The following is a 12,401-nucleotide window of genomic DNA, read 5'->3' on the forward strand; positions in this document are numbered from 1 at the left end:
GAAGGTATTAATCCTCACATTTAAATCGAATAAAATTTTCCATTTCTTTATTAGGTCAACTGACTAATATTTCACTGACAAAGGAAAATGCACCAAAGTTAAGTATTACTAAATGGATTAATCACAGGTTAGCTTCATTTTCTAAACTTTCCCTTTTATTTTCTAAATTTTCTGTAGCTTTTACATCTATTATTTTAATTATTGGGGAAGACAAGAATCAATGCTTTCAAGCCTTCACTATTTCATAAAATATTTTTTAATAAAGGAAAGGCAAGTTTTTGAAGTGGAAGACAGTTTTTTTAAGCACCTCTACCAAGTACAGAAATCCTCTTCACAGCCCTAGAAGCAAGATGTTCTGGTAGAATGCACGTGTACAGCTCACAGTCAATATTCTTCAACAAATGGATACTCAGGGTGACCAACACCCCTGAAAGAGAAAGAGGAGTGTTAATTTATTAAATCTGTCATGTTTTCATAGAGAGCTTGGCTCTGTGTTGCAGTCAGGATGGGTTGACACTCTGAATCTACAAACACGTCCCTCCTTCTCCCCCAACAAGCACACATGCAGATGCCTGCTCCACGTGTACACTGGACCTGCAAGTCCAGTCCCAACATCCACATGTAATATTCCCTCCACAGTGACAGGTAATTTGACCCAGGTTACAGTTTATAAAAGGGCCCAAGAATTATGGCTAGGGGCTTCCCTGGTGGCTCAGTGGATAAGAATCTGCCTGCCAATCCAGGAGACATGGGTTTGATCCCTGGTCCAGGAAGATCCCATATGCCATGGAATAACTAAGCCCATGCGTCACCACTACTGAGCCTGTGTTCTAGAGCCTGGGGACCACAGCTCCTGAAGCCTGTGCACCCTGGAGCCTGTGCTCCACAACAAAAGAAGCCACTGCAATGAGAAGCCCATGAAGCGCAACTACAGAGTAGCCTCTACTTGCCTCAGCTAGACAAAAAAGCCCATGCAGCAACAAAGATCCAGCACAGCCAAAAATAAATAACTTTTTAAAAAAATGTTTAATAGTAAGGAAAGTTTTTATAAAATGAACGACCGCTAAAGGTGGAGGTCATTTCAGCCATAGGTAAAACATAGGACCCTAGATGATGAAAAGGAAAACCCTTAAGGAATTGGTTGATCTTTTTCACACAACATTCAGAAAATAACTACTGAAGCCAGGACACAGGGTGCCCCTGGTGAGGAGCTTCTAATATAATGAAGAGATACCACATTCATCTGAGTGATCATAATTAGAGAATAAATTATTGTATAATTTATGAGAATGCTTATTGTTCATAATTAGCATTACCATTGTCTTCTGCTTCTTATATTCTCATTTTTCTTTCTAAATTTGTCCTTTTCAATTCAATTCACTAAAGAGTGTATTCTGAGCAATTCCATATCAAAAGAACCATGCTGTTGACCTAAACCCACAAATATGAGCAAATCTAGGCATTCACAGCTTAATGAAGGAGCACATAGAAATATACTTCAAAGGCTGAGAACAGAAAAGGATCCATCTTTTTTCATTTATCAAGATACAGCTTTACAAACAAGAGAGTTTTGAGATCTTTCATTTAAAACTAAATGTTTGTTTTATCACTAAATTGTATTTTCTTCTCTTTAAACTCCCTTTCAACTTCTTTGTGTTTGATTAGCCTTCTGTCTCTTCAGTCCTGACAACCACATGCAGTAATTAGGCAGTTGAAATTCCATGGTACTGACTAAGTCAAAGTCAAGGAGGTAGAGGCTCCCTATGGGATGGAGCCCTGGTGGACAAATGCTACACTGGGGTGAGTCTGGACTCAAAAAACCAGAGAGACCAGACGATCTTACCTGAGTGTGTCCTGCCAAGGACACAGCCATGACTCACTGGAGGGTCAGTTAAGCTCATGATCTACTTGTGATTCATTTGGTGATATTATAAGGATGAAGAAATGGAAATTGGAACAGGGTAAAAAGGCCAATGAAGAGCTAAATTTGAAAGAAATTAGTGATGGCTTGGTAAAGAAATGCCCACTAGGGAGAAAAGCGACTAGACTCTTGGCTGGGGGGTGGTGGGGGGGTTGAAGCAGGCCCACTGTGACCTCTCAGTACCCATGCACAGTGGCCTTTGTAGGTCCCTCCTCCATAAAAACATAAGCATGGCATTTTACAATTGCATTAGGATAAACATGAACATGCAAAAGGATGGATTCATTATTACATAGTAATCATTAATATAATCATTTCCCCCTGATGCATAAAAAGAATTGAAGATGAAATATTTTCATAAGTCCTTAAAAGAATAGTGGGCTGAAAGCACTGTGCTGTCTGTGTCCACAGGGTGCCTGGGCCCTGAGAGGAGGTGCACCAGACACAGGGATGAGTGGTACAAAGTAGTGAATTCACCTCCATGTCATCTCTGGGCTGGCCTGGGCCCCAGTTACATTTCTGTTGGTCAGAGATGGAGCCTTGGAGGAAACCTCTGGTCTGAGGTCTGCAGGAAGCCCCTGGTTTACTCCTATGCTGGAAATTAGGACCGTCTCCCTCAAACTAAGCTTTGACAAAACTTAGTTCCCTGTTGACCTGCCTGCTACAGAAAACTGTGTGAAATGTCTGCAAGTCACTTACAGTAATAGCTCATTATATCTCATATTGCTGTTGAGGCCATCGATTGCTTTCATATCTTCTGGAGTCAGTTCAAAGTCAAACACCTGGAAGGAAGGAAGAATCGCATTAACCTCTCCCCACAAGGAGCCAGCCTTCCCCTGGAGACCGGAGGACTTTCCAACTGGATGGGGACAAGAAGAGGGGACAGGAAAGCTGTATCTGTCCTCAGTTGGACAAAGAATGACTCTTGTGAAGGATATTCCTAGGAGCCCTCTGCCCACAGCCCCTCTCATCACCTGTATGTTCTCTTTGATCCGCTTCTTGTTGTAACTCTTGGCCAGAACCACAACCCCACGTTGTATCTGGTAGCGAAGGGCAACCAGAGCTGGGGTTTGCCTGTGCTTTTTGGCAATGGCAGAGAGAACTGGGTCCTCCAAGAGAAAGGGGAGGTTTGGGTTCACCCTAGAAGGAAATTCAGAAATGCCGAGGAGCTGAGACTTATTTGTGAGGCAACTTCCCAAACAGACCAAGTAGGTCCACTCTAGACCAGTGCTTCTCAAAGTGTGGTCCATGGACCAACAGCATCAGCATCACTTGGGATCTTGTTAGAAATACAAATTCCATGGCTGAGCTGAAGACCAATTGAATCAGAACCACAACTGTGTCACCTCCCATTCTGTGTTTACAAAGCTATACAGGTGATTCGGATGCATTTTTGAGTTGAAGCCAGTGCTGCCAAACAGGTGGATTTTATTTCTTTTTTACTTTTTTTCTTCTTTAACCACCATGAATAGAAAAAGAGAAAGAAAAGACTAGGATTTTTTTTTTTTTACTTTTCACTTTTCTAGGATATTGATCAAAATTGAATAGTCTCAAAATGAGAGCTATTCATTTCACCATTAGTCTTCTATGGATCTTTTAGAAAAATGCTTCATATTTGAATTTTTTCCATCATGATAGATCTGGAAGTTGCATATTACTATCCCAATTTTAAACATATGGTAAGTGAGGCTAGAAATGCATATTTTTAGAAATGTGTTCATTAGTTAATAGATAAGTAAATCATGAAATATGCTTGTGTCTTTGGCCTCAAAGAGGGATTATATAGAGATTTTAATACAGACATTTGTTCCTGATGAATCTACATGACTAATACAATGTAGAAAAATTGTCTGGGAGCTGGGAAAATAAAAGAGAAGAATTCTTTCCATCCTTCCCCTTTCTCCCCTCTGCCTATGAGGGTTATCTGAGTACTGTACGATTTAAACTATTTCATCAAAAAACTCCCACTTGTCTTCAATAGGATTCAATACCATTCTTTTAGTCGTTGGGATCCCAGAGCACCATAGGCAACAAGAACAATATCATGTGACTTGCAGAAATCCAACAGTTTGCTCTGATTGAAATAAGGGTGACATTCCACCTGTAGAATGCCAACAAAGAAGAGTGTCAGATTATACTAAAAGGTAATATTAACAGGATAGAGGAAGATTAAAAGTTTAAAAGATGCTAAAGGAAAAACTGCAACCTATATGTAAACTGGAAATATCAATATCAAGAGAAAAATAGAGGAAAGTGTGTTTATATAGTTAATTTTATGATAGACATAGGTGGGAGAACCAATTCAAGACGGAGAAAATCACAAGGTGGGCTCTACATTTGAGTAAATGTTTCAGAGGAAATATTTCATCTAGTGTTAGCATCACCATGATCCTTTACCTTCACCCTCTTACCTGGATGATTTTCATCATCTCTAGTACATTTTCTGTACAGTGCTGCCTGCCTGTTTCTGTACTGTACTCATAAATGCCAAAACACCAAGGCTAAGGATTCAGTCATTCAAACCCCATACAACTCTGAAACCCATCTTATATGACTTTTCTTTGGTGGTGGTGGTTTAGTTACTAGGTCCTGTCCAACTCTTGCAATCCCCATGAACTGTAGCCCGCCAGGCTCCTCTGTCCATGGGATTTCCCAGGCAAGAATACTGGAGTGAGTTGCCTTTTCCTCATCCAGGGGATCTTCCTGACCCAGGGATGGAGCCTGCTTCTCCTTCAGTGCAGACAGAGTCTTTACTGATGATCCACTTGGGAAACTCATATGTTCACTGTCTTTCTTCCTGTACACAGTTCCCTCTGAGCACTTTCACATCAACTTCTGGTCATGCTTTCAGCTCAGGGAAACACCTCCTTTCTTTAGTTCTGCATGTCTAGTCTAACCCATTTCACCTCCATTACCTTTCCTCAGTCCCCACCACAATTTAACAGAAAAGTCTCCCACATTTTCTACCCAGACATTATCAAACACAGATACCATTGTGAGTCCTGTTCTCTAGAATCTTCTGTTCACAGAAGAGGGGAGGACAGACAGGTGCCAGGGCAAGAAGGAGGTTCTGAAGAGCAGGAGGGAGAGGAGCCGAGCTGCTTACCTGGTTGCAGACGGGCTTGTACTTAAGCCCCGGCTTGTTCAGGATCTTCTCCAGCTGCTTGTGGTTGAAGTTGGACACCCCGATGGACTTGGTCAGCCCTGCGTCCTTACACTTCTCCAGGGCCTGGGAGGGAGGGGTGGTGAAGTCATGAACAGTAACTTGGAATGAGCAATAGAACAAGAATAAAAGCTGAAAAACAATCTGTAAAAAATGTCTCCTGTCAAGAATTAGCATTGATTATAAGGAAGGAAAAAGGGGAAGAAGGTCATGATACATGAAGAATTACCATCTCCTCTTAAGAAAAACCTCAGGGAAGACGTCATGTGGAAGGAAATAGAAGTTTGTCTTACTGGCCAAAATTCTCCTCCTCCATTCCTTTCTGTGAACATTTCAGCAATGGTTTCCTCCCCCACAACCCTAGCATCACAACCCTTAGATTCATGAACTGCTGAGTGTGATGGTCCACAGCCCATTCTCACAAGTGGAAGAGATGAAGGAGGTTCCCCCTCTCCTGGCTCCTCCCCTGGTTCTCTCCTCCCCAGACTCACCTCCCATGTGCGACAGAGATCCACTGAGTCAAATATTGGTTTTCCATTTTCATCTGTTGGGAAAAGTGTCTCCCCTGGCTGAAATGGAAGCAGTCATTTTAGAGATGTCACAAAGTAATTTCCCCACATTTAGCCAGCCTGCCAGGCACCAGGGATTAAACCATCATGAGGTAGGTTTATAACTTTCTAGATACTAATATTTGCAATGATTGCATATGGAGTTGTAAGCAATGTCTTTAGAGGGAGGCTTATTCTAATCTCTTACACATACTATCTGTTGTAATAAATAAAATTTTTGTAGATCTTAATGGGATGCATATTGGCTTATGTGAATTTTGTTTGTTTCCTGTAATTGTCTCTTTTGAAATGCCTCTTTTGAGCTAGGGATAGCAGTAAGCTACATGGCTTTATTTCCAGAATAAAAATTGCAGCCTTGACCTGGGCTAGATAATCAGACTTCCTTTTCCCTCTGAGCATCTGATATCCTAGGGCAGGTATGTGAACTAGAAAGGCTCTCCTTAAGTTGATATGGAATGTGGACGATCCAGACATGCTTTCAAATGTTCATGACCATGAGCTTTGAGCTGTCCCAAGGCCATATTTGCCACCAATGGAAAATGTTCAGTAAAAGTAAAGCAAACCTAGAGGATTGGCTTGATAAAGATTTTTTTTTTTTTTTAAAAGACATTTCTGAAGAGTACTGCAAATCCTTAGATCTCCATGGTTGGGACCTGCCATCTTCATAGTCCTCCAAGCTATTTTGCATCAGATAGCTTGAGTAGATTTCTATAACTTAAAATCAAGAGTTCTACATGATACAGTTCTTAGTGGTTGAGTGCAGTCTACAAACATCGTGAAAACAGACATCAGTGTAGGCAAAGCTTCCCAAGTCCCTATAAAGGCTGGGAGGTTTAGACCTACACAGAAAGAGCACCAAATCTGCTCAACTTGAAAGAGCAGATAAATTCATCATGTTCAATGTAAGGCAGTGTCATGCTCACCACGGCTGCACCAAACTCTGGATTCATGAAATCCCCAGAGACTCAGGAGTCATAATCTTGACTGTGTGTTGAACTTGCCTATTTTATTTTCACAAGTTTTTGAGTCAGATTATTTAACTCCTTTCTCTGGGAAGCAGGTAACGTATTCAAAGAAACTCAGTAAAAAGATGACCACAAATGATTATTTGGGAGGATTCTGCCATAGTGAGGGCTTCCCTACAACCTACTAAGAAAAATCTTGTCAACCATCCATGCAAGTTTATAAGCATTCTGAGGCAAGAAAAAATATATATGTGATTGATTTTAAAAATAGATTGCCAACCTTCAGAGCCACTGGAAAATGAATAATATAGAGATCGACATAGTCCAGTTGAAGATTATTCAGTGACTTTTCCAAGGCTGGTCGGACCAATTCTGGACGAAGGGAAGTGGACCAAAGCTGCAGAGGTTAAACAATAGAAGCTGTGTTAAATTAATTCTTTAGGTAATTTGGTGGGGGGCATGGGGGGCCCTAAATGTGAGGCTGAAGAGATCTTAGTTCCCTAGTTAGGGATGGAACCCAGGCTCATGGCAATAATACATTGAGTCCCAACCACTGGACCCCCAGGGAATTTCAATACTTCAGGTAATTTTTTTTTATGCTTTCATCTAATATTTAGACATTTGGGGGCTTCCCTGGTAGCTGAGACAGTAAAGAATCTGCCTGCAATGCAGGAGACCCAGGTTTGATCCCTGGGTAGGGAAGATCCCTTGGAGAAGGGAATGGCAACCCACTCCAGTATTCTTGCCTGGAGAATTACATGGACAGAGGAAACTGGAAGGCTATAGCCCATGGGGTCACAAAGAGATGGACACAACTGATTGATTATGTCTAACACTTTAGACATTTTTACTGATTAAAACAAATAACCTCAAGAAAGATGTTCATTTCCCTTTTGAGGTCCTTTTTGATCTAGCTTACCCATGTAAGCTTTATTATTTGCTTAAATTATCATCAGTTGAATCAGACAGATTCTTACATCAATCACAATGGAGTGAAATGAAGCAAGAGATAAAAAGAATTATTGAAAAATTACCATGTTCATCATCTGATTATGTTTGATAGAATGTGAAACCTGCTCACAAACTTGCTCTAACTGGGTCAAACAATCAGATCTCTCAAAATTAATTAATATCTTGCTGTTTACATAACTGTATATGTTATATACAGAAGACCTTGAACATATTAACATGGGTGGAAGATAAGTAAAGACATTTCGGCTAGATCTTGTGTGATACACAAAGTGCCTGTCCTAATGCTCTCATACTGACAGATCTAAGAACTGATTCAGAATGAGAAGAAATTCTAGAAAGTCTACCAGGTGATAAGGAAAGCTATAATCTGACAACTGTTCAGTCTGATTCATTCGCCCATACTAAATCACATTGCTCTGGTATAGGCGCAGAGAAGCAAGTGACTAATTTAAAATTAAAATTTGAACACACCGATGATGAGAAGGGTATAATCACATTCTTTATTTGGTGGGAGAGTATGGTTTGGTGGAGAAGGATATTAGATTTAATATATAAATATGTGTGAAAAAAGTTGTAGCAATAAGCACCATTGACCAAACAACTACTGATCCTATTACCTGTCACCTGCACACAATCACTTACACACATGTGTACACACAAAACACACAGCACCTTTGAAGTGTAGAATATGTCTTCTCTCTTCACAGTGCCATCGGCAATCTTGCTTCGAATGGCCTGGCCAACCTGCTCTTCATTTTGGTACAAATGAGCACTGTCAATATGGCGGAACCCAGCCTCTATAGCAAATTTGGTGACTTCCAGAGCTTCACTCTTAGGAACCTACATAAGCAACAAAAGTACAAGTTAAATATCCACATGATTAAGATATTGCTAAGGCCCAGGTTGATCTTCCCAAGAACCCACTTTTTTGTGTGCCTTTGGTTAGTTCTGTATGTGTGGTGATGTAGCCACGACAGTTTCCCTGAACATTGTTGTTGCTCAGTCACCAAGTCATGGCCAACTCTTTGAGACATCAGAGACTACAGCACATCAGACTTCCCTGTCTTTCACTATCTTCTGGAGTTTGCTCAAACTCATGTCCATTGGGTCAGTGATGTGGTCCAACCATCTCATCGTCTGTCATCTGCTTCATTCCTAGTAAGTAACTAAATGGACGTGCAGAAACATTTAATACCAGGCAATAAGTGGTTGATTGCTGGCATAAGAGGACCCCAAGACCACTTCAAGTTTCAGAAATTTGCTGGAATAAGTCATAAGACTCAGTATAAGTTTGTAGTCATGGATATGATTTATACTGTGAGATGTTTGAAGCAAAATCAATAAAGGTGTAAGTTGCCTGGTAAAAGCATCAAGAAAGCAGGTGAAAGCTACTGAGACCTCTGTTTACCAGTGAAGCCACACAGAATACACTAAATAAAAACTCTATCTATTCAAGGTGTACAAAGCTATATTCTTATAAAAGATCCATTGTTGATGATCACCAAGACTCCTCTTATGACCAAGCACTGAAAATTATACTTTAATAAAAACATATTACAACACCCAAGGAAACATTGCAAAACCTTTCCTGTAAGACTGTAGCTTATCCCCTCAAATGACACTATGTTTTCCATTAGAAGAAGTTTCCAAGCAGAAACAGAAGTACAGGCACAGCTGGAGTGTCTTGCTTAGCACCAAACAGGCACCCCACAGTAGAAAAGAAATTGTCTCCCATTAGTTTTCAGTCACCTCATATTTGAGAACTTTTACCTCAAATATTTCTCTGGGTCATGTCTTTTCAGAAGGAGCAAAGAATTTTTGAACTAATTAAATACACAGAGAAACCCCACCATTGCAATCCCCCTCAAAGCAAAGCAGTTGACAGCGTTCTTGACAGCCGAGCCCCACCTCTTCTGCCAATCTGGGAAAGAGGCGGAAACTGGAGGGGAACCCAGAGTAATCTGCAGGTGAGCACAGCCTCAGATCCTGATGCAGAGTGAAGACTGAATGCTCTCTCCCCTTTCACAGGGCATGGTTCTAGCCTGGTTAGTGGAATCTCCCAGAGTCACACAGGAGCTCAGTGCTTGACAACCCAAGGCCCTTCCTCTCATGTTACATTCACTTACTATTTATATTTCAACCCACAGCCACTAATGTTACCTCTGGAGGTGCAAAGGTTCCAAATCCCAGGACAGGAATGAAGTGGCCATCATTAAGCTTCACTCTCTGGCCTTTGGGATCCATTGTTTGTTGCTCCACTGAGTAATCAGACTGATTTTTTTCTTTTGCCTTCAGAGGTTATAAATAACAGGAAGTTAACGCCCCAGCTGACTGTCCAATGTTAGCAGACACACTGTAGGAGGAGAAGGATTAAATGAGTCCCACAGGGTAAGAGGAGTATTTAGCCACTTGGCTTGTTTGTTTTTTCTTATCAGAATGTCTTAAGTTATATAATGATGAGATGTGCAGAACAATTATTGACCATATGTTACACAGAAACCTCCAAGGCCAGTCATTTCATTTTTCTAATTAAGAAGCCCACTCTTGATCAAACATCATTTGAAACAACTATTTTGTAGTACATACAAACACGCAAGTCACACAATTTGAAAGAATATTTAATAAGCATTTTTCAAAATGTAATCCCTTAATAAAGAATAAAAATATCAAATGAAAACAAACTGCCTTTTTACATTTCCCACCAGCAAAATTATTTTGCTTTATAGACCTGTACTGGTGGAAGTTTTAGTTGCTAAGTCCTGTCTGATTCTTTTACAACCCCATGGACTGTAGCTGGCAGGCTACTCTGTTCATGGAATTTCCCAGCAAGAATACTGGAGTGGGTTGCCATTTACTATACCACGGGAAATTCCTGACCCAGGGAATCTAACTCACTTCTCTTACAACTCCTGCATTGACAGGCAGATTCTTTAACACTGAGCCACCTGAGAAACCCTTACAGATCTGACAAGGGTAAAATCCTGAAAAGGATACCAAAGCCAGATATTTGGCAAGATGTTTATAGGAGACTAAATATTAATAATTATTGGTTACCATGTGCAGTGTGCAAACAGTCTCTGAGTGTTTATACCATGGACTTTGTTACATAATTTTTTAAAAAACACTCATAATGTAGCTGACAAATACTTACATAATTTACTATCCTGCTCAACATTATTCATAAAAGGAAAATCTATAAACAACTGAAACTGCAACAAAATTGAGAAGAGTAAGGGAAATCATGATGCACTAGTACAAGGGGATGTTGTGAAGGAAAATATAGTTTAACACACAGAGTGATGTCAGCAAAATAGTGAGGTAGGAGAAGTGAAGTCTCCCTTGGAGAAGGAAGTATGGAAACAGAAAGCAGCTGAAAATGTCATAGGCATTCTGGGGAACAGTCAAAGATCTACAGCTACAAAGTGAACATGCAACTAGGAAAGATCCAGAACTGCAGAAGGACATTTACGTGTGTTTTTATTCACATTCACCTCTTCTCTGACTTGTACGGTGGTGTCTTGATCTGTAAACGGCAGCAGCTCAGCACCCAGTTGTCTCCCTCAAAACAAACTGATGACAGAAATCCTTATGTGCAAAGTTCCCACCTACTTGGGGGCTGACTGAAGACTGGTGTCCCTTTCACTTAACTCTGAACTTAAACTGAAGAGCAGCGGGGGTATTTCCTTACAGCTACAGAGGGATTTCTATATGTGGGGACAGGGACAAGGAGTACGGTGGAGAAACAAGACTAGACCATGTTAAACACTGAGTATAACAGGTGTGGATTTGGGGGATAGTAAAGCATTCAAAAACAGTCATAAATTCCCCATAACCAGAGTCATCCATGGGTCAGCTATGTTGTTGATTCAGAAATGAACTCAGTTGCAGATGACACGACCCTTATGGCAGAAAGCAAAGAAGAACTAAAGATCCTCCTGATGAAAGTGAAAGAGGAGAGTGAAAAAGTTGACTTAAAGCTCAACATTCAGAAAACTAAGATCTTGGCATCCAGTCCCATCATTTCATGGCTAATAGATGGGGAAACAGTGAAAACAGTGGCAGGCTTTATTTTTTGGAGATCCAAAATTACTGCAGATAGTGACTGCAGCCATGAAATTAAAAAACACTTATTCCTTGGAAGGAAAGTTATGACCAACCTAGACAGCATATTAAAAAGCAGAGACATTGCTAGTCAAGGCTATGGTTTTTCCAGTAGTCATGTATGGATGTGAGAGTTGGACTGTAAAGAAAACTGAGCACAGAAGAATTGATGCTTTTGAACTGTGGTATTGGAGAAGACTCTTGAGAGTTTCTTGAACTGCAAAGAGATCAAACCAGTCCATCCTAAAGGAAATCAGTCCTGAATATTCATTGGAAGGACTGATGTTGAAGCGGAAACTCCAATCCTTTGGCCACCTGATGCAAAGAACTGACTCATTGGAAAAGACCCTGATGCTGGGAAAGATTGAAGGTGGGAGGAGGTGACAACAGAAGATGAGATGGTTGGATGGCATCACTGACTCAATGGACATGAGTTTGAGCAAGCTCCAGGAGTTGGTGATGGACAGGCAGGCCTGGCATGCTGCAGTCCATGGGCTCACAAAGAGTTGGACACAACTGAGCAACTGAACTGAACTGAACTGCCATTAGTTTCCTGTTGGGCTGATCCCGGACCAGGCACATGCCATGCCACCTAGTAAAGGACAATCAGGATGTGGTAAAAATCTGAAAACAGTGGGTATGTTGTCCAAGTACCCAGTCATGAACATACAGAGGAAGAGAGAGAAAAGGCGTACAATAAAGAAAGGTGA

The 12,401-nt window shown here is 40.8% G+C and overlaps 1 protein-coding gene across 4 annotated transcripts; it reads right to left on the reverse strand.

Moving 5' to 3' along the window:
- Nucleotides 1–233: 233 nt before the first annotated feature.
- On the reverse strand, nt 234–9,965 carry LOC147360788 (aldo-keto reductase family 1 member C4). Of its 4 annotated transcripts, XM_086331108.1 has the most exons (9): nt 9,751–9,961; nt 8,263–8,430; nt 6,899–7,015; nt 5,576–5,653; nt 5,028–5,150; nt 3,913–4,022; nt 2,896–3,061; nt 2,621–2,703; nt 234–427 (listed from the first exon to the last, which is right to left on the reverse strand). In XM_086331108.1, the coding sequence occupies exons 1-9, from the start codon at nt 9,832–9,834 to the stop codon at nt 385–387; spliced, it is 972 nt and encodes a 323-aa protein (XP_086187234.1). In that variant the 5' UTR covers nt 9,835–9,961; the 3' UTR covers nt 234–384. The 4 variants fall into 4 exon arrangements, with proteins under 4 accessions (XP_086187234.1, XP_086187235.1, XP_086187236.1 ...); XM_086331109.1 differs by lacking the exon at nt 6,899–7,015 and having other exon boundaries at nt 9,751–9,924; XM_086331110.1 differs by lacking the exons at nt 2,896–3,061; nt 3,913–4,022 and having other exon boundaries at nt 9,751–9,965.
- Nucleotides 9,966–12,401: the final 2,436 nt, after the last annotated feature.

The sequence above is a fragment of the Bos grunniens genome, chromosome 13 (genome assembly GCF_055505025.1).
Source record: "Bos grunniens cultivar Pamir isolate PY7600 chromosome 13, Bosgru_T2T1.0, whole genome shotgun sequence".
In the NCBI taxonomy this organism is placed as follows: Eukaryota; Metazoa; Chordata; class Mammalia; order Artiodactyla; family Bovidae; genus Bos; species Bos grunniens.

Excerpts from the sequence above, each read along its gene's own strand:
- LOC147360788 (XM_086331108.1), bottom strand. The coding sequence starts at position 9,834 with ATGGATCCCAAAGGCCAGAGAGTGAAGCTTAATGATGGCCACTTCATT. Across the intron at positions 4,023-5,027 it reads ACAAGCCCGTCTGCAACCAG|GTGGAATGTCACCCTTATTT; the intron begins GTAAGCAGCTCG and ends GGCATTCTACAG. Across the intron at positions 2,704-2,895 it reads GGATCAAAGAGAACATACAG|GTGTTTGACTTTGAACTGAC; the intron begins GTGATGAGAGGG and ends CCTTCCTTCCAG.